Source organism: Eretmochelys imbricata, chromosome 5, assembly GCF_965152235.1.
Source record: "Eretmochelys imbricata isolate rEreImb1 chromosome 5, rEreImb1.hap1, whole genome shotgun sequence".
NCBI lineage: Eukaryota > Metazoa > Chordata > Testudines > Cheloniidae > Eretmochelys > Eretmochelys imbricata.
In genome coordinates this window covers 110,423,774-110,447,440 of record NC_135576.1, presented here as the reverse complement: position 1 = coordinate 110,447,440, position 23,667 = coordinate 110,423,774, and the positions used below count along the sequence as shown (strand labels likewise).

Sequence of the window (23,667 nt, the reverse complement as noted above, 5' to 3'; positions counted from 1 at the left end):
TTTTTGTTAGCTGTATCTAAAAAAAATTACCTGACATCACTCCCCTTAACATAAAGCATATTCATAGAACCAGCAAAGAGACTGATACAGATACCACTGGTTTAACTCTCAATCCTTTTCAGATTCAATGGGACAAAGTCATCTTTAAAGTAACTTCACTGATCTCAATGGAGTTACACCAGGACTGGATTTGCCCCACTGTGTTCAAGCAATGGTACTAGGCAGGCTGATTTGCAGGCTGTCACATCAAGTAGCAGAAAGTTGTCTTTTTGTCCAGAAGTGGGCACTATGCTTCCCACCATGTGACCACAATGACATCACTCAAATTGTGTTTATTATTCCTTCCTTCTTTGTTCATTTCTCTAATCCCCAGTGACCAGAAGCAGTAATTATCAGTCCGCTAATTAGTGGCCACATACTTGGAGCATATATACGTGAAGAGTAGAACCCCTCTCCCCCCACCAACCTGGTGGCTGTACCTGATGTCCTTCCTGCACATTTTTATAGTCAAGGTATAAACTTGGATTTGTGGTTTATACACAGCTGGCTGATCATCTGGACTCTAGCATTAGAGTCTCTGCTAAGCTGGTTTGAGCAGGTAGTCACTTTTTTGTTAGTATATACTTTAAAGCAATTAGCTCAGAATGTACAAAAGCGGCCTGACCCTGTTCCCACTGAAGTGGAAGGAGGATCAGGTCCCCAAAGAAGGCTATATAAGAGAATAGTTGCCAAACCCAAGCCTGAAAGCGTAGGACATCAGTGAAGATTCAGCTCTAACCTCCCTTTTCTGCTTTTGAGAACATTTAGAACTAGTTTTAAGCTAGAGTAGGATGCCTTGTCTTGATAAGATAGCATTAAATAAACCAAACCAAATCAAGCATGGTTTTACTGTGCTCATCCTGGAATTCAATTAATATGTACCAGAAAGATGCTGACAAATTCAAGGAAATTCAGAGAAGAGCAGACCATGGCTAAGAGATAACTAAGTGGGCTATGATTTTAAAAGTGTAACGATCGTTCAGTCTAAGGGGCAAAAAAGAAGATGAGCTATTTAGGGTGGTATAAAGGGGGTTACTAGTTAGGAATCCAGGGATAAAGTTGAGAAAAGGAAAATTTGCAGTGATTATCAGGGAAAGCTTCCTGACAGCTAGATATATAGTATTAATTTCTGAAATGCTCTCCCCAAGGGATGTGGACATGGTGTGAGCCCCATCACTTAGAATATATAAAACAAGACAAAACACAAGAAAATGTATAGTAGGAAACACCCTACAGTGACCAGGAGATGGCCTCAATGACCTAATAGGTCTTTTCCATCTCTAAACATCTCTGATTCAATGACATAGCAGCCCAGAGCACTACCGCTAAGCCACCAGGCTGACAACACAAGTGGTTTATTTTTTTAAGTGTGACACATGCACTTTGTCAGATGCAGAGAAAGATGAGTGGTATTTAAAAATTGCCAGCTGGGGAGAGTTGAGAGAACAACGGTAGCTCAATGTCAGAAGATCCACCTAGTGTACCCAAGCGGCACCAGGAGCCAAACATTAGTACTGCAATTGTCAACAAATAATATGCTGGGTGAGTTTAAGATTGGAGAATAAGGGTTTTATTTTGATCATCATATCCAGGATTATTTTTAATAAACTATCTTTCTCCAACCGCTGATAAATTCCTGAAAATTCTTTCCATATTCAAAGCTAACAAGCACTGAATACCTTCATTTCAGATAAAATTGATTGCAGTATTATGAAGCTTGTTTATTGGCATTTTGGGTAAAGTACTCTTCAGCCTTCAGTATAATCAAAACACTGTTAATGTATTTGAAACAAATCTTAACAGGATTTCTCTGATCCCAAGATCTATTCATTATCTTCCTGTTACTTTCACAATTTAATATTTTGCTACAACCAGTTAAACTATCCTTATTATAAACTTGCATCCCCCCAGCACAGATGCTGAAGGTACATCTACACTCACGGTGGTGTGTAGAGTACAGGCACTGCACGCCCAGTTAGCCCAGGTATGAACAGCAGTGGACAGTGAGGGACGGCTTAGACGAGGAGAGTGGAACAGAGTGCCCTACACGCCTGAACCCTAGTGTATATACCCTACATGGCTTTCTGCGTGTCCAAGCAGTGCTTCCCATGTTTACATCTCTACTTTTAGTTGCCTGCTGCCTCCCTGCTGTTGGAGCCTCTTCTCACCGCAGCGAAAGGCTCCAGCAGCAGGGAAAAGACTCCAGCAGGGGGAGGCAGTGGGAAACAGCTCTGGCCTTTCCCCACTGCAAGAGCTTTTCCCCACTGGCAGAGTCTTTCACTGCCATTGGAAGCTGCACACCGCAGTGACAAGGGTGGACTCAGCCTGCTTTCACTGCAGCATGTAGCTACATGTGTAGTGCCTGTACCCTACATGATGCCATAAGTGGGTACCATGAAAGCAGAGCAGGTATTCCAATCTGTCCAATGCCAAAAATAGCCAAAGGATTCTGGCTCCTGTGGTATTTTCAATATAATGTCTTGAGACAATTTATTTCCATAATATTTCTAGAGCTGACCAGCCAGCTGGCTGGGGGTGGGGTGGGGGGGAAGTCAGAGCATGGGATTTTCAAAAGAAAATAAGGGAACTGGGCCCCTATTCTCTACTGGCCAAATGAAAAGTAGCTGTGTGGGCATTGCTTTCATGTTGCAGCTCAGGCTCTCAGGCTTCCCCATCCCTGCAGGCTTGAGAGCTCGAACCCCAGCTGAGCCACAACTACATGGCTATTTTTAGCACGCTAGCGGGAGCCCCACTAAACAAAATCTGTGGATCCCGGCTCGGGCAGATGCATTTCACAGATGCAGTGCTGACATATCCGAACTGAGACAGGAAGCCACTGTCCAACTGATTTAAACAGCTAACCAATTTCGAACAGGGTTTGGTTTGTGTTGAACCAAAGTGTGTTGAACTGAGTATCAACACTGTTCTTTAATTCAGTAAAGGTCCAATATAGACTGTACTGAAGGTTCAGATTTACTCTGGTCTGAGGTTCCAAACTAATCAAGCATTTCCCATTGTGTGTTTTAAAAATTTAAATGTTTTGAAAGGTTTCGACAAACCTGCTGAAGTGAATGCAGGATGTGGCTTTAATGTAGTATTCATGTTTGATGGCAACACCTTTATTAGTATTAGTGATGCTAGTACTTGCTCTTTCTTTTTGTTTTCCTTTGTCTCAAATCTCGGGGATATTTTCTTGCTCAAGTCATTTTCCCAGCTTAGATGTTCCTGTCAGATTTATTCCTGTGGGACATACGTAGCTTCTACCAGATGACTGGAGTGGGAATCCCTGATTAATTCCTGAAAATGGCTCTACAACACATCAGTAGCAATTGCTACTGGGCCAGCTATATATAATGCAATAGTTTAAACCTTCAATCCTTTTTAAGCAGTAGGAATTGTCACATTAGCTATAAGCTACATGTAGTTATATACATCTTATAACTATGTATTACAATAACATCCCCTACAGTTATCATTACAAACTAATTTCCATTATAAATCGTTTCCATATTTTCCTAACTTTCTGAAACATTCATTTTTTTTTGTGTGAAATGTTCCATTCTTAGTCTCTACAAAAGGTGACTTTTTTTTTAAAGTTTGAGCAACGTATCTTTTGCCATTTTTGAGGTCTACAAGGATGAAAATATTACATTTCCTATTTTTAAAAATGGCCACACATTTTTACACAGAGATTATTAGGAAATGGTGTAACTTTGAAAAATGGCATATATGGTAAAGTGTCCACATTGAGGAGTAAATCCATGACCAAAAACACTGATTGGATAATAATAAAGCTTCCCAACTCCCCCTATTCAGAAAAGATTATTCCCATGTAGGGGAGTAGATACTATGGATTTCCCACATTCATAGGGCTGGGGTGGGGTGGGGTTCAATCTGCTAAACACCCAACATTACAATTGACGTGAGTTGTTCTTGGACCATTGCAATGGTACTTGATGATGGCCTCAATGCCTAAAATTATGGATGTAATTACCATGATTTCTTACACAAATGACCCCATAGCTCTCTTGCATGTGGAGTCCTTGATTTATATTCACAAATGTAGGGAATGCAACTGTGCAAGCAATGAATGCATAAATGAGCCCCTGCTTTCTAAAACACAGCCCAGAAAAATCACCAGAGTCACAAAATGCAAAAGTTAAGATTCCAAGAGCAGTGCTATCTTAACTATGTTGCAAATCACGTAATATCTTCTAGTCCACTATTTAAATATGTATTTTAACAGTTTATTCTTTTTGTCATAAAAGATATATACTATAAAAACATTCAAGATGTGCAACATGGCCCTGTTAATATTTCAGCTGTAACTCAGACTTTGCATTACCTTATTTCTGGTGATTAACATTTAAACCTTAATGACATTAAAGAGGTTTTGTGCATTTGAATAGTATTTGTTCACTATGGTTCTGTGATGAAGGTAGAAGATTGGGACAGAAGACTTCAGAGTTCTATTCCCAGCTCTGCCACAGTCATCGTGGGTGACCTTGGGCAAATCATTAAGGGGTACATTTTCAAAGCTGAATTCTTGAACCTAGATGCCTAACTTTAGACATCTAGGACCTAATTTCCAAAAGTGCTGTGTACTCACAGCTCTAGTCAACTTCAATGGAAAGTCAGACCCTAGGTTTGTAAAGCTGGGCACCCAGAAACTGGGGCATGCAAATTTAAGACCATTTCTGAAAAGGTGAGTCTTAAGAACTTCCCAGTTTTCTCCTTCTGTAAAATAGAAATAGACCTTTCCTATCTATGACGAATGTCATGAGGCAACTTCTCTGTTCCACAGTTTCTCTTTCTGTGAAATGGAAGATAGTCATTCCCTAACATTTCCTCAAATGAAAGTTGTGAGGTTAAATAAATTAATATTTTGAGGTATTCAGATACTATACAGTAAATTCAATTGATGTAAGGCCTGTACAAATAAATACTTTATACAAGCTTACAGACTCTAAAATGCAGGCTGGTTACAGCCTTGCATGAGGGGCAACACATAGCTGTGCCATGACAGGAGGAGCTCTGGGAAGGAACAGTAATGTAGAGTACAGATAAGCCAACCTCTGAAATAACGGGGATTAGGAAACAACTCTCTCCCTGGGCAGGTTACTCCATAAAGGCCCACCACAGGTTTTCTGAATCACCTGAGTTTGGTCACTGTGGACCACAGCTGTGATCTAGTATAGCAATTTCTATGTCTCCTCCCAGTCCTGCATGTTCACCTTCTTTTCAAGCCACCCCTTTGATTCTTGGAACAGCCTCTCCCCTGGTGGTGGGCTAAGGAAAGTCATCCAATGATGATCCTCACCTTTTTGCTATTGTATTGTTTCCCTTGCTGTTTGTGAGCTAAGTCAGGTAGGGATTTTGTTTTATTGTCTGTTTATAAAGTGCTCGGTACCTACTGGTTACTAGGCAGTATAAATTCTACTCAGGCAAAAATGTACTCCCATTAGTATCAATAGGAGTTTGAGGAGTTTAATACGAGTCCTGAATAAGGACTAGGATATTTGCCTCATCACTGTTAAGATGATGCCTTGCCACTCCTGAGGTTTCACTTCTTTTCTTATTTTGATGATAAATGTATATTTCACGCTAATACACAACAGGTTTTATTCAGTGGAAATTTGTCTGTGCAGCTGCTAAGCCATAGAGAGTATGAGAGTTTCCTGATTAGGCATAACTGTGAAGGCTTCTCCCTAGTCCTTTGTGGTATTACTTGCTCAGAAGTGGAGGTGCTATCAGTGTTGGCCTTACATGGATGCCTGATGGGGATGCGGGTGGTTTAAAGGAGAATGAGCAGCACAGAAAGATGTCCTTCTGCCTGACAGATCTTCAATAGCGTGCAGCCAAGAAGAAGTGTGGAGCCTACCGAGGCAAAGTTTTCTCCTCAAATGGCAATCTGGGGAATCCCCCCTTACCTCTCAATTTCCCCCCTCTATTTTAGGCCCTCTATTGGGGCAGATATCCCCCAAATATCCTGAGACACATCTATCCTCCTCTTCCTCCTCCTGGAACCATCATTTACGTGTGCGCCTCACTTTCCAAACCTATTCCACAAATCCCAACTGCAGAGGTGGAAAGGTTTTATTCCATTTAGGCTTTGTATAAACAGGATGATCAGCCAAAGTACAACTAGCATGCACAGTCCAGAAGGTTGTGCAGCATTTCACCTGTATAGCCTTACAGCACACAACCCATTTACACATGCCAAGGAAATACTTGAAAGCCTAGCAGGATTTGGCCCATGTGTACAACAGAAACACAGAATAGTAACAACTTGGACACATCACTTTTTATGGATATTACAGTATATAGTTGTCAATAAAAAAATCATTGAAGTTTCTCTCCCTTCTTTCTTTGCAATCTGAACATAAAATGATTGACATCTAGATAGAAAACATTCAACTTTATGTATATACAGTTACTACAGAGTTAAAAATGTAATCAAATTGAAAGGCATTACTAATAGCTTTAAACAATTCTAAAATACATATTGATGGTTATCTCATTTCAGTGCAAATTCCTTGGTTACCTCTAGATTTGCATTTATAACCCAAGAGCACTTATTTGTGGCATGCATCCGATAAAGTGAGCTGTAGCTCACAAAAGCTTACGCTCAAATAAATTTGTTGGTCTCTAAAGTGCCACAAGTACTCCTTTTCATCTAAAACTTTGTATCCCACCACACATACCAGAAATGGAATAGAAAACCTTACATGAAACAGGAAGACCACTCGCTCCTGTGAAAATAAAAGCATGAGGGAAGTTTTCACTGAGGAAGATGATCCGAATGTTGCAGAACAAAATGTTAAACCTAGAAAACGAATGCATCTTTTTACTATTATCATGTATTATTATTTGTATTATAGTAGCGCCTACAGGCCCCAGCTTAGATCAGATACTGCAAAAAAAACCACAGAGACAGTCCTTGCTCCAAAGAGCTTACAACCTATTCTAAATAGGCAAGACAGGCAGAGGGTGGGACGGATAGCCGAGGTACACACCACGGCAGTGGCAGAGCAGTGGCACCTATCCATAGATCGAACTGCCTCTCCAAAAATACTTGCCAGAAATAGTTTTAAATACTATTTAAATACTAAGAGCACATGTATATCACTATACCATTGAGCCTTCTTCCTTGTTCACATAAACAGGCTGACTAAAACCTGTTATACATTCTTTCACAAAAGAAATGCAGGGGTACTCATGCACAGTGTTTTGGAGGACAGATCTCAACTTTTTGCATTTTAAAAATGTAGCCTGAAAGGTCAGTTAATATTATAACAGAAAAAAGAAGAAAAATAATGACTGTAGTGACAGAAAATAGAAATTGTATGTCTATCAGTGTATGGAATTTTTGGCCAGTTCTGATCTCAAATCAGTTTTAAACTACTCTAACTGTGCTGACTTTAGTGGAATTATTCCTGATTCACACTAGGGCAATTGAGAGGAGAATCAGGCCTTTTTTCGTTGACTGTTTTTTAAAAAGACTATTATTCCCCAATTTTTTTTCCACTTTCCGTCCAACCTTGTTTGCCTACATATCATTCCTCCATAATACAGAGGTAAAAAGATCCCAGTAGTTGAAGTAAGAGTTATGAAGCCATAATTTGGTCCCTAAGTACATCGTTTTAACTATCTTTCCCTCTAAGTGACTTCTCTCAAGCAGTCACAGGTGAGGAAAATTACAGGGAATAAGCAGTTTAAAATATATTTGAATAATTTCAAGATTAGCAGTTCAAGGACACTAAATACCCTGTACCGAGTTTCCTAAAAATTGTTCAGTGAGTAATTAGTTTAATACAAATTAAATCATTTATTGTAACCAACTTAAAATGTTACCTTGTTTATAAGACAAACCAGATTTAAATAAACAGGTAGGAATGGCTTTACACTGGCTAGTTATAGTCTATCCTGAATCTAGGTAAAGAATTGTATACAGGAGTTTCTTCAATTGTCTCTCTCTCCTATCTGATTATCCACTTTGCTGCTAATGTTCTGTTATATCCCCAGCCAGATTTCTTGTCCAATGTTGATAATTACCTTGTTTTTTCTGTTTCCTTTTTTATCCCTACTACATGGATCTTGAATTTAAAAGTTCAATATAGTCAGGGTATCTCTTGTAATTTAACTCAGAGTAGATGTGTGGGCTCAGCCCCTTCCCACTGCATTTGTATCAAATGGACACCTCATCCCTAGAATACAGGAGGTCAGACACCTCTTGACAAGAGGGGTATTTGGTAACAGATGCTATTTAATCTTTACAATCATTTTAGTGCTTGATATACAGTAGGGAGTAGAAGGTCAAGGAATTAGGCTACAGGTCAGATCATTTTCAGGCTCCTAAGTAACATCAGTGAAGACTCCATAGTTCTTTGTCATCCTGCCACCAAACTTACAACACAACCCCCATGTTTTGTGACCCAGCAAGAAGAAAGAAACATTAGCTTACTCTACACTAGAGAACAATATCTGAATTTATATGCACATAGTAAGTGTGGTCAGACAGACAGAATATTGGTGGTAAAATATATTAATGACCTCAAAATGCTGTTTATGTGAAATAAGCTGTAATCATCATCTTCATGTCCTATATACAGTAAAGCACAATTTACAGTAACACAATAATAGATTTTAGAGCTGATTCTCACTTCATTTAGCCCAGGTTTACCTGTAATTTAGACATGTGTAAACTGTATTAGAATAATGACGTTCATTTAAAAGGTCGCATAGAAATATTACTATGATTATCTATTTGTAAATAGTAGTGCCCAAAGCACCCTACTAAGATCAGGGGCCCATACACATAATAAGATACAGCCTCTGCCTTACAGAGCTTACGTTCCAAATAGAGGAACACAGAGGTGAAGCAACATCATACAGCAAGTCAGCAACCTAGACGTAAACATAAGTTTCTTGACTCTCAGACTAGTGCCCTATACACTAGTCCATGCTGCCTCTCTGCACAGACATCAACAAAACATAAAAAATATAAAACAAACTCACTGTGTGAGGGCCAACAGGCACCTAAAACAAACTAAATTCAAACCTAACTTAAAAGAGGCCAATTCTGCCGCTGCTCACATCAGGAGGGGGAGCATTCCACAAATCAGGGGGTATGGAATGATAGATCTAAACAGCATTTCTCCTGCCTTATTGAAACTTAGGCTCCCAAAGCCCCATAACTCTCAGACCTAAGCGAATGAGCTGATAAAAATTGTGTAAGAATCTCAGAAAGATATTTAGTAGCCAGCCTATTAAATGTCTTAAAGTACAGTTCTAGTCTAAAAAGAATGATCAGGTTAAGAAAACCTTCTTACCCCAAAGATCTGCTCCCTGTATGCATTCAGAGTCACACCTGCTGACTTTAGTGATTAAATTAAGAGGTTTCATTACTTCTTATTTTAACCTGTTAGGCACTATAGAGCAAACACAGGTGGGAGAGTGAGTTGGATTCTATTCCTTTTTTTTTACATCACACTTATGTCATTACAAAGCAAATCAATTGCATGACAGCAATAAGCTGTACAGATGTCACCGAGAGCATAACTCGGCGTCAGCACATTTATTACTGGAGATTATGCTTAAGAAGGAAAATTTAGTTTGACTATCCAATCCCGGGTAGATGTTGCAGAGTTGGCAATTCAAGGGAAAAAAACAAACTCCTTTACTTGTATACTATGCATACCCGATCTGGAATCAATGACATTCAGTAAACATGGAATCCCACAGTGCCATTTTTAAACTTAAAATCAACAATACACACCCAATGCACTGAGTGACATTGAGAATAAGCAGAATCCCCTCTGACACCCCAATAAACCATTCACAGTAGTAGACAGTGGCAAGAGATAAGGGTTTAGGGTTGATCGTTTTAATAGACTAATATGGAACCTATCACAACAATCTGACCGGTGTCAAAGGCATGCATCATGATTCACATACCAGAGGGGGTCAAAGTCTGGTGATATTCATGAGATGGTAAAAACCTGTCTTCTTCATGACTAGCATGTGATCACTTAATTTTACCCATGGTGAAGGATAGTGCCCAGAATATGAATTGTAGTGGCCCTCTGAAGCAATTCCCCACCAAGAACTGTGAAGAATATGGAAATGTTACTCTTCTCATATCTCTTTCCTGGCTCAATTAGCAGAATGACTCGTGGACAGGTAAGATTTATCTTCATTTATGCATTAACAAAACAAAAATTTTGTTAAAATAGTGCTCAAGCAAATTCTGTCCCTTTCAGAATCCAGGAAGAACTCTATAGACAACTGGGTACCACCAGCTTACCAGAGATAGCCCGGTCTAAACTCATCAAAGAAAAAGTTTCCAAGAGACAGCATATATAAAGGCTGAAGAGCATCTTTTTACCATTATCACTAAACTGTTCCAATCAACTGAAATAATTCTGCAAAGCAGTCCATAAAGGGGCCACTACAAGGACTCCTTGCCATAGATGACACAATGATATTACCTCCAAATTTAGACCTTTAGGTACAATCTCCAGCACTCATCACACACAACCACTCTCCCCAGCTTTGATATTTCCTTAAGCCAAACCCTAACAGTGTCTAGCAAAACAGCTACCAATTATGCCCCTGCAAACACTGAATACCTCTCACAGGAACACCACTGACAGAATGGGCGCCGCAACACAGTCACCAGAGTTTGCAAATTCTGACTTGTTCACCTGCTGCAGGATGAACAGTTGCTCCAACTATAGCCATTGGTCCACCATTGCAGCAGTAACACTATCACCACTGGCTTTTGATACGTCATCTGCAGTTTGGTCAAACTCTCTGATGGGTTTGTTCCAAACGTACTATAAAAGTCCTTTTGTGATTTCTGTTCAAAAGCCACTACACACAGGACTCAAAGGAAGGAGACTCCCTTAGATATTCACTATAGCAGCTCTATAATCTTGGACAACATTGTTGCATTACTGTAATTCTGTAACACTATGAGATAAGATTCAACATTCGTTATCTGAATCAGATGTACAGACATTTACTCAGGAGGATTACACATGCAGCTGCTGAAATATATTATACCTTGCAATTTGGTTACATAGAATCGATCATTTAATCTAATTCTTCTAAACTGTCATGCAGGCTGAAGACAAAAAATGTTAAATAATATTCTAGAGGTTTTATCTACATCCATATTATCTGTTATAGAGATAAAAACCCAAGCGAAATGCATTTTTTCTCCAGCTTAAAAATAATAGAAAATGTTGAGTAAGGAAAAGCTCTCTATTTATTCTTCAATTTTATTAATCAAGATTCTATCCATTAAGACATTTACATTATACTGGTGTACTGTATGCATCACTAACCATATGCCATCACTAAACAGTAGGAGTTCAGCCATTCACTTCATTCATTAAAATCCACAGAGCCTATTATTCTGTTTACAGTCAAATAGATATTCACTGACACTATTCAGGCTTCTGATTCAATTTGCCTAAATCCCAGATGCAGAGTAATCCTGATGGAGATTAACTTAATTTATCACCAATTTCTTTTCAGAACCATCAACTGCTGGTGTTTCTTAATAAAAGCTGTGGTTCTCTTTTTTCCTGAAACCAGCACTCCTAGCAGAAAAACTGATCTGTATTTGATTTTTAAAATGGTAAGTGTGTTTTTTTTTTTTTTTTTAAGAGAGACAAGTTGTGCTTTGCATGTAGAACATCCTCACTTAAGGGCATTTGCTGCATTATTTGCAATTTATAAAACTCCATGAGGGCTGTGTTTTGCAAACAAAAATACTGATTTTCATCAAACTGAGTTGCTTTCCTTTAACCACATATTTTGTTGATTCAGGTAGAAGACAGATTGTCAGACTCCATCACCTGCTACAGCACGATACAAAGGAATCACACTGGATATTTTTTCTAGATAAAGTGATGACAATTAAGAGCATGCTTAATGGACCAGATGACTTTCTTCTGGCTTTTAAATGTTCCCAATTGGGAACATATTTCCTATCAACTTACAGCTGTGTCCAAGGTGTTCACTTTCAAAGCAAAACTGATAGCATTCATTTACATAAATGGTACAATAACCATTCTCATTTCTAAGCTGTCCCTGTACTTAATAAAGTGATCTTTGGACAAACTAACACTAGCAGAGTTTTTAAAATTATATGGATTTTGTCTGTGCAGTAATCTCTAGTTCTCTTATTTAATGGAGGCTAGTCCATTCCTAACTTAAAATACTGAGCATTTTTTAGCCACTGCATTCCACTGCATTTAATATCTTCTGATGCAGACATGGGTGATGAACGTGCAAGTCCTCTTGCTGGTGGGAAAGTTCAACTGTCCACTCCTACCAGGGATGAACAAATCACACAGTAAATCTGATGAATGCTATGAAGAGTAGCTGTGTTCAATGAGACAAATATTGGCCATATATCATCCAGGCAGTACTAGGTACCCATCCTGTATCAAATGTAGGCAACCATTATTGGCCTGTGTTCTTTTCATATCCTGGATCCAGGAATGAAGGAGGTGGAAGAGGATCACTGCCCAGGTAGCTCATGCCTCGGCAAAGAAACAAGCCGTCAGGAACAGTATCCCCGATAATGTCATGGCAAACCTGCTGGCTGAACTTTGTGACTTTGTCCTCACCCTCAACTATTTCACATTTGGGGACAATTCAAGTTAAACGGCACTGCTATGGGTACCCGCATGGCCCCACAGTATGCCAACATTTTTATGGCTGACTTAGAACAATGCTTCCTCAGCTCTCGTCCCCTAACGCCCCTACTCTACTTGCGCTACATTGATGACATCTTCATCATCTGGACCCATGGAAAAGAAGCCCTTGAAGAATTCCACCATGATTTCAACAATTTCCATCCCACCATCAACCTCAGCCTGGACCAGTCCACACAAGAGATCCACTTCCTGGACACTACAGTACCAATAAGTAATGGTCACATAAACACCACCCTATATCGGAAACCTACTGACCGCTATACTTACCTACATGCCTCCAGCTTTCATCCAGACCACACCACACGATCCATTGTCTACCGCCAAGCTCTAAGATACAAACGCATTTGCTCCAATCCCTCAGACAGAGACAAACACCTACAAGATCTCTATCAAGTGTTCTTAAAACTACAATGCCCACCTGCTGAAGTGAAGAAACAGATTGACAGAGCCAGAAGAATACGCAGAAGCCATCTACTCCAGGACAGGCCCAACAAAGAAAGTAACAGAACGCCACTAGCCGTCACCTTCAGCCCCAACTAAAACCTCTCTAGTGCATCATCAAGGATCTACAAGGATCCCTCACTCTCACAGATCTTGGGAGACAGGCCAGTCCTTGCTTACAGACAGCCCCCCAACCTGAAACAAATATTCACCAGCAAACACACGCCACACAACAAAAACACTAACCCAGGAACCTATCCTTGCAACAAAGCCCGTTGCCGACTCTGTCCACATATCTATTCAAGGAATACCATCATAGGACCTAATCACATCAGCCACACTATCAGAGGCTCATTCACCTGCACATCTACCAACGTGATACATGCCATCATGTGCCAGCAATACCCCTCTGCCATGTACATTGGCCAAACTGGACAGTCTCTACATAAAAGAATAAATGGACACAAATCAGATGTCAAGAATTATAAAATTCAAAAACCAGTTGGAGAACACTTCAATCTCTTTGGTCACTCAATTACAGACCTAAAAGTCACTATACTCCAACAAAAAAAATTCAAAAACAGACTCCAATGAGAAACTGCAGAATTGGAATTAATTTGCAAACTGGACACAATTAAATTAGGCTTGAATAAAGACTGGGAGTGGATGGGTCATTACACAAAGTAAAAACTATTTCCACTTACTAACTTTTCCTCTACTGTTACTCACACCTTCTTGTCAACTGTTGGAAATGGGCTATCCTGAGTATCACTACAAAAGTTTTTTTTCTCCTGCTAATAATAGCCCACCTTAATTGATTAGTCTCGTTATAGTGTGTATGGCAACACCCATTTTTTCATGTTCTCTGTGTATATATATCTTCCTACTGTATTTTCCACTGCATGCATCTGATGAAGTGGGTTTTAGCCCACGAAAGCTTATGCCCAAATAAATGTGTTAGTCTCTAAGGTGCCACAAATACTCCTGGTTCTTTTTTTCACCAGGAGAAAGGTGCCATTGAGAATGTGTAGAATCTTCTCTTCTCCCCCATTGCTCCTGGAGAATTTTGAGTGTTCCTGACAAGGATTTCTCTTACTTCCTCCTTCTCCAAAAGACTAGTTCCCTGAGTGGGAGGGTCCATGAACTGGAGTGTGAGCGTGTGTTGCTTTTTTCCCAGGCAGGGGGACCACCAAATAGGCCCAGAACATTTTCCAAACATCAGGAATCTCCCCAATACAACCAGCCACCTAGTCACTAATCCCCAATTCCTATAATCTCAGATCCTTTTCTGCATTTTCATATCCACTCATGTGAGTCATTCTTATGTGAGGCCTTTCACTGTATTTTAGTCAATAGGAAAATGTTTGAATTTTTCATATTGTCCCTCTGAAGAAAACTATAGCAAATGAGTAGAACATAGCACACACAGACTTGGACCTCACCACAATATATTCACAAAGAAATTATTCTAACATTCCATAACATTTATTACTGAATTACCAGGCACGGGCCTAATTAAAGCAATGGGTGGTATATTATGTACTTATCACCCTTAACTTCTTTGTTATCAGTCTTTGATATAGTCCCTGATCCAAAAGCTTACAATCTAAACTAAATATAGAGAATGCAAGATCTATGAAGTGATATATATGTTGAAAGTCCAAACGTTAAGTGCTGTCATTTATATCATCTAAATAATGGGTAATTGGTGTTATGAGTGCATAATATGCCACCCATTCCTTTAATTAGACTCCTGCCTGGTAATTCAGTGGTAAATGCTAGGAAATGTTAAACCTTTTCTTCATTAATATACTGTAGTGAGGTCCAAGTCTGTGTGTGCTCTATTTGGGTAATTTGCTATAGGTTGCTTTTGAGGTACAATATGAAAAATGCAAACATTTTCCTATTCGCTAAAACACAATGAAAGGCTTCACATAAGAATGACTCACATGAGTGGAGATGAAAGAAGAGAAGATGGCTGATTTGCATGCAAGGAGAGAGCATAAAGTGCAGCATGGCAAAAAAATATGAAGATGGAAGTGGAAAAGGAATACAAATGGGGTTTTCAGAGATGGGCTTGAGAGGAAATGCAAGAGAAGAGAAGAGATGTTCACAGGTATAGTGATGTGGAGTGAATTGAAAGCAAAGACAAGAAGCTAAGTTTCAAAATATGAGAGGAAGCAAGTGTAGGTATTTCAAAGAAGGCAGCGAGGTCAAAGTGCAGGGTGAAGAGTATTATTTTGTGGTGACATTTTGCATTTATTGAATGGAGGTGAGATGAGAGGCAGGGAGGCCATGTGGGATATTGCTTCAGGGCAAGTATTTTAGCAGAGGGGATGAAGAAGAGGAGTTTTAGAGATGTGTTGCAGGAAGAAGCAACAGGATTTGGTGATATAGCTGGGGCAGAAGGAAAGACGTGTTAATATGATACAAAAGAGATTTAGACGAAACGAAGAGAGAAGATAAACTCACAAAGAGAAATAAGGAGGAAGTAGACAGAAAGAATGAGAACTGAAAAGAGAAACCTGAGACACATGATTATAGAGCAGGTAGGGATTTATCAAGGAACAGGTGTAAAGTTAGGAGAAACCAGCAGAAAAGAGGGTGATTGTGTTAAAATGGCAGATTGAGAAGGATTAGAACTGAAACAAAGCCCTTGCAATAAAGGTTTATAGAGAGAGTAAGGAATAGAAGAGACATGGGGGATGAAGGGAGGGGTAAACACACAGAATTTTGCCAAAGAAGTAGGATTGTTTAGAATGTTTGAAAATAGATTTGAAGAACGAGAAAGAATTAATTTGTATTATATTGGAGGAATTCAGTCTGGTCTCTTTTACTAGAGGCACCTTGCAGGGTGAGAGGAGGAGTAAACACAAGTAAGAGAAGATAAAGGCTGTAGGTTGGAGGGAGAAAGAAGCAAAGGAATCAAATGTGGCGGGGGAGGGGTGGAGAGCTGAGGGTGGAGAGAAGAAGCAAACAGAAGAAAGGGGGAAATTAGAAGAAGAATAAGGTGCCTGAAACTTAAAGATGGAGAATAGGCAGATGGACTGGAGGTCCTGAAAGGATAATATGATGGGAGGAGGGTTGTGGCTCAGGAAGAGAAAGTAAATAATAACAAAGGAGAGAAAGAGAAAGATGGTGATGAGAAAAAGGAAAAAACAGATCAAGAGATTAATAACAGTGGTGTCTGCACTAATAAAAATCAGTTAGGTTTAATGAGTGACCAAAGTAGTACGCTAAAGTGATGATCCACAGTAAGACGTCAAACAACGAGGTTAAATTGAAGAAACAGGAGATAACTGCAATTAGCTGAGTCACTCATATGGAGACAAAAAGAAAAGGAGTACTTGTGGCACCTTAGAGACTAACCAATTTATTTGAGCATGAGCTTTCGTGAGCTACAGCTCACTTCATCAGATGCATACCGTGGAAACTGCAGCAGACTTTATATATACACAGAGAATATGAAACAATACCTCCTCCCACCCCACTGTCCTGCTGGGAATAGCTTATCTAAAGTAATCTTCAGGTTAGGCCATTTCCAGCACAAATCCAGGTTTTCTCACCCTCCACCCCCCCACACAAATTCACTCTCCTGCTGGTGATAGCCCATCCAAAGTGACAACTCTTTACACAATGTGCATGATAATCAAGTTAGGCCATTTCCTGCACAAATCCAGGTTCTCTCACTCCCTCACCCCCCTCCAGAAACCCACCCCCATACACACACAAACTCACTCTCCTGCTGGTAATAGCTCATCCAAACTGACCATTCTCCAAGTTTAAATCCAAGTTAAACCAGAACATCTGGGGGGGGGGTAGGAAAAAACAAGAGGAAATAGGCTACCTTGCATAATGACTTAGCCACTCCCAGTCTCTATTTAAGCCTAAATTAATAGTATCCAATTTGCAAATGAATTCCAATTCAGCAGTTTCTCGCTGGAGTCTGGATTTGAAGTTTTTTTGTTTTAAGATAGCGACCTTCATGTCTGTGATTGCGTGACCAGAGAGATTGAAGTGTTCTCCGACTGGTTTATGAATGTTATAATTCTTGACATCTGATTTGTGTCCATTTATTCTTTTACGTAGAGACTGTCCAGTTTGACCAATGTACATGGCAGAGGGGCATTGCTGGCACATGATGGCATAAATCACATTGGTGGATGTGCAGGTGAACGAGCCTCTGATAGTGTGGCTGATGTTATTAGGTATTTCCACGGTATGCATCTGATGAAGTGAGCTGTAGCTCACGAAAGCTCATGCTCAAATAAATTGGTTAGTCTCTAAGGTGCCACAAGTACTCCTTTTCTTTTTGCGAATACAGACTAACACGGCTGTTACTCTGAAACCTGTCATATGGAGACAAGTATCCCGTGACAAGAGTTAAGTACTGAGACAAGAGGGAGGGCCAAATGCCAAAGTAAAAAAACGAAGAGACTGGAAAATTGACAGCCATCTGAAGAGAATAGAAGAGGCAGGGCAAACTTCAAACAAAGAGGTGGTATGAGAGGGAGAGCACGGCTACTGCTTCCTTGTGCTAACTCCATTTTCTTATGGTTCTAGTATGAGACCGTAAAAGGTATTTTACATGATTTACCTGATACAGTATATAACTCCACTGAAACTTGTGAAAGATTTTCAGCTGTATCATTTACTGTGGTGCATTGTGGATAAAATTTGGTTTCAGAAGACTTTTCTTTCATAAATATTTAGTAACTAGCTAACTAAAGCAGTCTACTAAGGACTTCTGTGTTCACCAATATTTGACTTACAGACAACATCTTCATTTCCATGCAATTTATCTACAAAGAGGGACAGCTGCAGCAGATTAACAGTATTCAGCAAAAAAAAAATATCTGAAATAGGAATACACATTCTTTTATTGAGGTGAAGTTTGAGTGACTATGTAAAAACTGAATTTTTTTACATTACAAGGGAACTAGGTAAATGTTAATGAATACACATGGTTCTGTGGTTACAAAGTGGCAGCCTTCACCAGTGGGTACAATATGGAAGTAGCTGGTTTTCTGTTACAGAGTAAGTTAACTACCTCATGCTCATTCGGCCACTTATGAAAGCAGAAAAGCTTCTACTTTCCCATCTTCTATTTTTGCCGCAACTGTTCACTCTTGAGGGATGGAAGCGTACCCTTGTCTTCACTTGATTCAATTAAAATTAATTTCTGTTTCCCAATAGGAATTAACTTGTGCAAAAGGTGATTAGAAGATACAAGTCTCTTTAAGTAACTGGAGTCACGTAAGAGATTCTATAGCAGAGGTGGGCAACCTGCGGCCCATCAGGGTAATCTGCTGGTGGGCTGCGAGACAGTTTGTTTATTTTGACCATCCGCAGGCACGGCCGCCAGTAGGTCCCAGTGGCCCTGGTTTGCCGTTCCTGGCCAATGGGAGCTGCGGGAAGTGGAGACCAGCACATCCCTGCGGCCCACGCTGCTTCCTGCATCTGCCATTGGCCGGGAATGGTGTGGCCACTGGGAGCTGCGGGCAGCTCACCCTGCAGACAGTCAATGTAAACAAACTGTCTTGCAGCCTGCCAGAGGATTACCCTCATGGACTGCCCACCACTGCTCTTTAGAGAGAAGGGTAACATGGAACAAGCTCTTAAGCCTGATTCTGCTCGCCCGTTAGTTTTATACCAGTGAAATTCCATTGTCTTCAACGAAGTTACTCCAGAATTACACCATAAGTGAAAACAGACTCCGATATCCTGGGATATATGTAGAGGGAAACTAGAAATGGATAGGTTAGTGCTAATGCAGATGTTCCTTAATTTTAGCCAGAACTCTTGGGTGAATACCATTAGGTCCCGGTGACTTAGTACTGTTTAATTCATCAATTTGTTCTAGATATCTTATTTCACATTTACAAAAAACATCATAAAAATGTGTGTGCGTAAGCAGCAGAGTTGGTGCTTTATCCTAGCTAAAGATTGTGAACTACTTTTTTTAATGCATAAAAGATGTAAATTCATTATTCTAGACTAGGGCTGTCAAACGATTACAAAAATAAATCGCAATTAATCATGAGATTAAAAATATAGTTGTGATTAATCGCAGTTTTAATTGCACTGTTAAACCATAACAGAATACCAATTTAAATGTATTATAAATATTCTTGGATGTTTTTCTACATTTTCAAACGTATTGATTTCAATTACAACACAGAATACAACATGTACAGTGCTCACTTTATATTATTATTTTTGAAAACAAATATTTGCACTGTAAAAAAGATAAGCAAAAGAAATGTTATTTTTCAATTCACTTCATACAAGTACTGTAGTGCAATCTCTTTATCGTGAAAGTGCAACTTACAAATATAGAATTTTTTTTTACATAACCGCACTCTAATGTAAAACTTTGGAGTCAACAAGTCGAAGCATGAAGGGGCATGACACTCTTTAGCATACCTGCCACGTAAATACCTTGCAACGCCAGCTACAACAGTGCCATGCAAATACCAGTTCTCACTTTCAGGTGACACTGTAAACAAGAAGCGGGCAGCATTATCTCCTGTAAATTTGAACAAACTTGTTTGTCTTAGCGATTGGCTGAACAAGAAGTAGGACTGAGTGGACTTTTATGAGGTGAATTGAAAAATACTATTTCTTTTGCTTATCTTTTTACAGTGCAAATATTTGTAATCAAAATAATAATATAAAGTGAGACTTGTACACTTTGTATTCTATGTTGTACTTGCAATCAATATATTTGAAAATGCAGAAATATATCCAAAAATAAAATAATAAATTTAAACTCGTATTCTGTTATTGTTTAACAGTGCAATTAAAACTGCAATGGATCTTGACTATTTTTTTAATCTAGTTAATTTGTTTTGCATTAATAGCATGTATTAACTATGATTAATTGACAGCCCTATTCTAGACCCATTTGAAATAGAACCACAAGAGCATTTTTTCTCTTGGATAGACAGCACAGGCAGTCATGGACAAAGGTTGGACTTACAACTAGTGGAAGCTTATACTGAGAGCTGATGACTTGTCTGTCACTGATTTCCTCCCACTCTGGACCTGCTGACATGCCAAAGTATGGTGCCCAAAAGACCACTTGCATAGCTTCTGCTTGTAGCAGTGTCTGGTCAAATGATCAATCAAAAGAGAAACAAAATTCCAACCTTCACAAATGTTATGAATTCTTCCACTTTGTCATTGGCCAGCAGCATTTTCTTCTGCACTACTTCCAGGGCCTGCCCACTTTGCTTTGCCAAGCCATGGAGTTGCTGAGATGCAGCAGTCTCAAGTTCAGTCATGGCACATTCAGCTTCAATCATTTTACCTTCTAGATTGGTAAGCTTGAGATCCTGAAGTACAGAAACATGAAAATAGAATTGGTACTGGGAGACGGTTGTGATGTAATTTTAGTCTAAAAAAATACACATCATTAGTTAATATTATGGGACATTCCATTTATAATACATAAAATTCAGTTTCACAGGAATCTTTATACATTACATCCATATGTTATAGGGACTGAATTTTCAGTAATAATAAGGTAATATAGCTTCAAGCCAAACTAAATACTATCTTATATAGAGAGATGTTACTATTATTCTGTTTTATATTCTTCTATAAGTATTTAAAATAAATTAAGTTGCTGACCTTGCAACTTTTCATTTTTTAAAAATAATACTGTGCATGAAAAAGTCAAGGAAAAAGGGGCAATAAAATTGTTCTGCATTAACCAGCAACACTTTAATAACATACCTTTTTCCCCAACTCATCTTTAGCCTTGCGATACATCTGTTCATACTGTGATTTCTCTTTTGTAGCTACATTAAGCCTTTGCTTTAGTGAATCAATTGATGTTTTCTTGTTTGAACAGTCTTCAGTCAATGTCTTTACCTGAAGTAAAACCACAGGCAATTTTATTATTTAGACAGAAAACCTACAAACATGAACCAAAATCACAAGCATACTTATTTTTGTTTTTATTGAATAAACTGGTATTTAGGCTAAAAACTTGGTAGAATTTCCAGCATTTAATAAGCAGCTGTTACTGACCCACCCATAGATTATTTTATATAAAATGGTTGCATAAAGAGTGAAAGTCTAGACAGGTATGATACGTGAATAAAAAAAACTCTTAAGTTTACTTGCTGCATTGTAGCTTTTAGACATGTTTCATTAATACAACGAGCTAAGCCATAGTTTTAAATATTTCTAATCACAGGGGGAAAAAGCATATGCTAACTAAAACTTAGTTGAGAAAATGGTCATTGTCTACAATGTGACAGCATGAATAGTCTTCTGGATAACTCATTATAACTTTGTCATATGTAGTGAGTAGTGATTTAGGCTAAAGTGAAACAAAAGAATATTCCTAGAAAATCCTGATGGCAGATTGCATTAATCACACAGTCCTACAGATAATATACAGTATTGGTGAATTTCTCTGATCTTCAATTGAAGATAATGTTATATTTTTCAGTTTCAGCCTCTACAAACAACAGTAGAAATAATGTGCTCTGACCCTGTTGAAACTGAAAAAGGGGATGCTGAAAATGCTCAGAGAGCAATGCATTAGAGCAAAGTGTTACACTGAGCTCTAAACTATTTTCTCGAAAAACAAAACCAGGTATTTAGCTTGCTCCTTCCTCACTTTATCCCTCTCTCTCTGGTTGAGGATTCCTTAATGACACCTTATCTCCGGCATTGGGGGTAAGAGAGCAGCTCTCTCTGGAGCTGACAATGCTTAATGACTGCAAGCACAGACTACTGCATGAGCCATGCAGCCAGCACTCGCTTTCTAAGAGAATAAAAGTATGTCTTGCTCGGCAAATTGTTTATTTCTATTTTGGGGTTATACATTGTATAACCTCATAGAGACCCACTAGTTTGTTCTCATTGTCAGGGATAATGCACTGTATGGATATTATAAAAAGATCATCCTATCATATCTAAGATCTTCCAACTTCCATGAAATGCCTTTAGATATTTAGGAAAAAACAATAATTTGAATGTTGACCTGTAAGTTTTGATTAATATATAAACAACATATGAAGTGATAAAACCTGAATTTTGAATTACTGATAATACTGCACTACAAGCAGGAATTTATATTGTTTAAAATACTAAAGAATTTAACTAAAGTAGATGGAAAATATGTGTCAATACATTTTGTGTATAGAACTATCCTTGTTTGATATCCAGTGTATTTTATAATGTTGTAAAATGTCAGACATTCCATCAAGGCTACATACAGCAAATATCAACACTGAGTTTTCTATATATTCTCATTATTTAGTTACATTTTCTATATAATTATGGTGAATTATACAATTAATCAATGCAACCATTATGTATCAAATTCATATAAACCCAAAAGAGATAGAACTGCAATAAGTTTAACTAAATGTATTGTATGCTTAAAATTGTGGTGCTATTTTTATAGTTGGTTGGAATAACTTCTGCAAATCAAAAGCAGTTTATTTTTGGTATAAATATTAACAACAAACAAGAGGTACCTTTTTCTCAAAACTTTCTAATGTTTCATTAAAGGTTTTCTCAATTTCCTGGTTTGCTTTCAGACGAGATCTTAAGTCTTCTATCAAATGTCTTTTCATATTTATGTCCCTTTCCATTCGAGAAATCCTTGAAATAAGAGGGAAAAGTCAGAGTATTCACACTATTAAGAAATATAGTTAGAAGATGGTTACTTTAAACAATTAAAATGAATTAATGTACATTAAGTATTTTTCTTATAGCTTTTGATTAGTTTCCAGAAAAATGGTGGTGTAAATAGTTGCAATTTATTTTATTCCTGAAGCACAGCATAGTATATTTAATCTTTTAACTAATAGTCCTAGTCCTATTAATTCAAAGGTTCCACTTTATTGTGGTTTACATTTTTACAGTGGTTTGTACTGTTATATTGTATTAAGGTGAAAGCAAAACAATAATATTTTAGTGCATATTTATAAAAGAGAAGCAGCTGTTCAGAAAAACAATGAGAAACTTTAACGAATTAAGAAAAAAAACTGTTACTTTCCAATCATTATGTTGGTAGAATTCTTTTAAAAAAGGGAAAAACATTTCCAGTTCTGAAGCTCAATAATACACTGTAATAAAGGAAAATTGCATCAGTGTGTAGCATCTGAAAAACCACACTAATTTCTTTTACAAAACTGCAAAATCTTATCAAATAATTAAGCAGTATTTTAACAGAAGCCTCTTGAAAAATCAAACTCACACTTCATGTGACATCTTTGAAATTTTATGATGTAGAAATATATGCCTCATGCAATGCTTCTGCAGATAGAGTACAAATTAATATTTTAAATCTAAACATTGAATATTTTCTGAATATGTTCACACAGCTGGACTGTTTTTTCTGTATAAAACCAAATGAATGGTAGAAGTATGTTGATACATAAAACGTTGCTGATATCATGTCAATACCATATGAAATCAGCAAGAA

At 38.3% G+C, this 23,667-nt stretch overlaps 1 protein-coding gene across 1 annotated transcript in view; it reads right to left on the bottom strand.

The window, feature by feature from the left end:
• CNTLN (centlein) overlaps positions 1-23,667 on the bottom strand; it is a 282,411-nt gene that overhangs the window by 12,898 nt on the left and 245,846 nt on the right. Inside the window, exons 21-23 of the mRNA XM_077817689.1 lie at positions 22,715-22,841; positions 20,955-21,092; positions 20,366-20,551 (exon numbers count right to left, since the gene is read on the bottom strand). Coding sequence (XP_077673815.1) covers positions 20,366-20,551; positions 20,955-21,092; positions 22,715-22,841 — 451 coding nt within the window. The remainder of the gene's footprint in view (positions 1-20,365; positions 20,552-20,954; positions 21,093-22,714; positions 22,842-23,667) is intronic.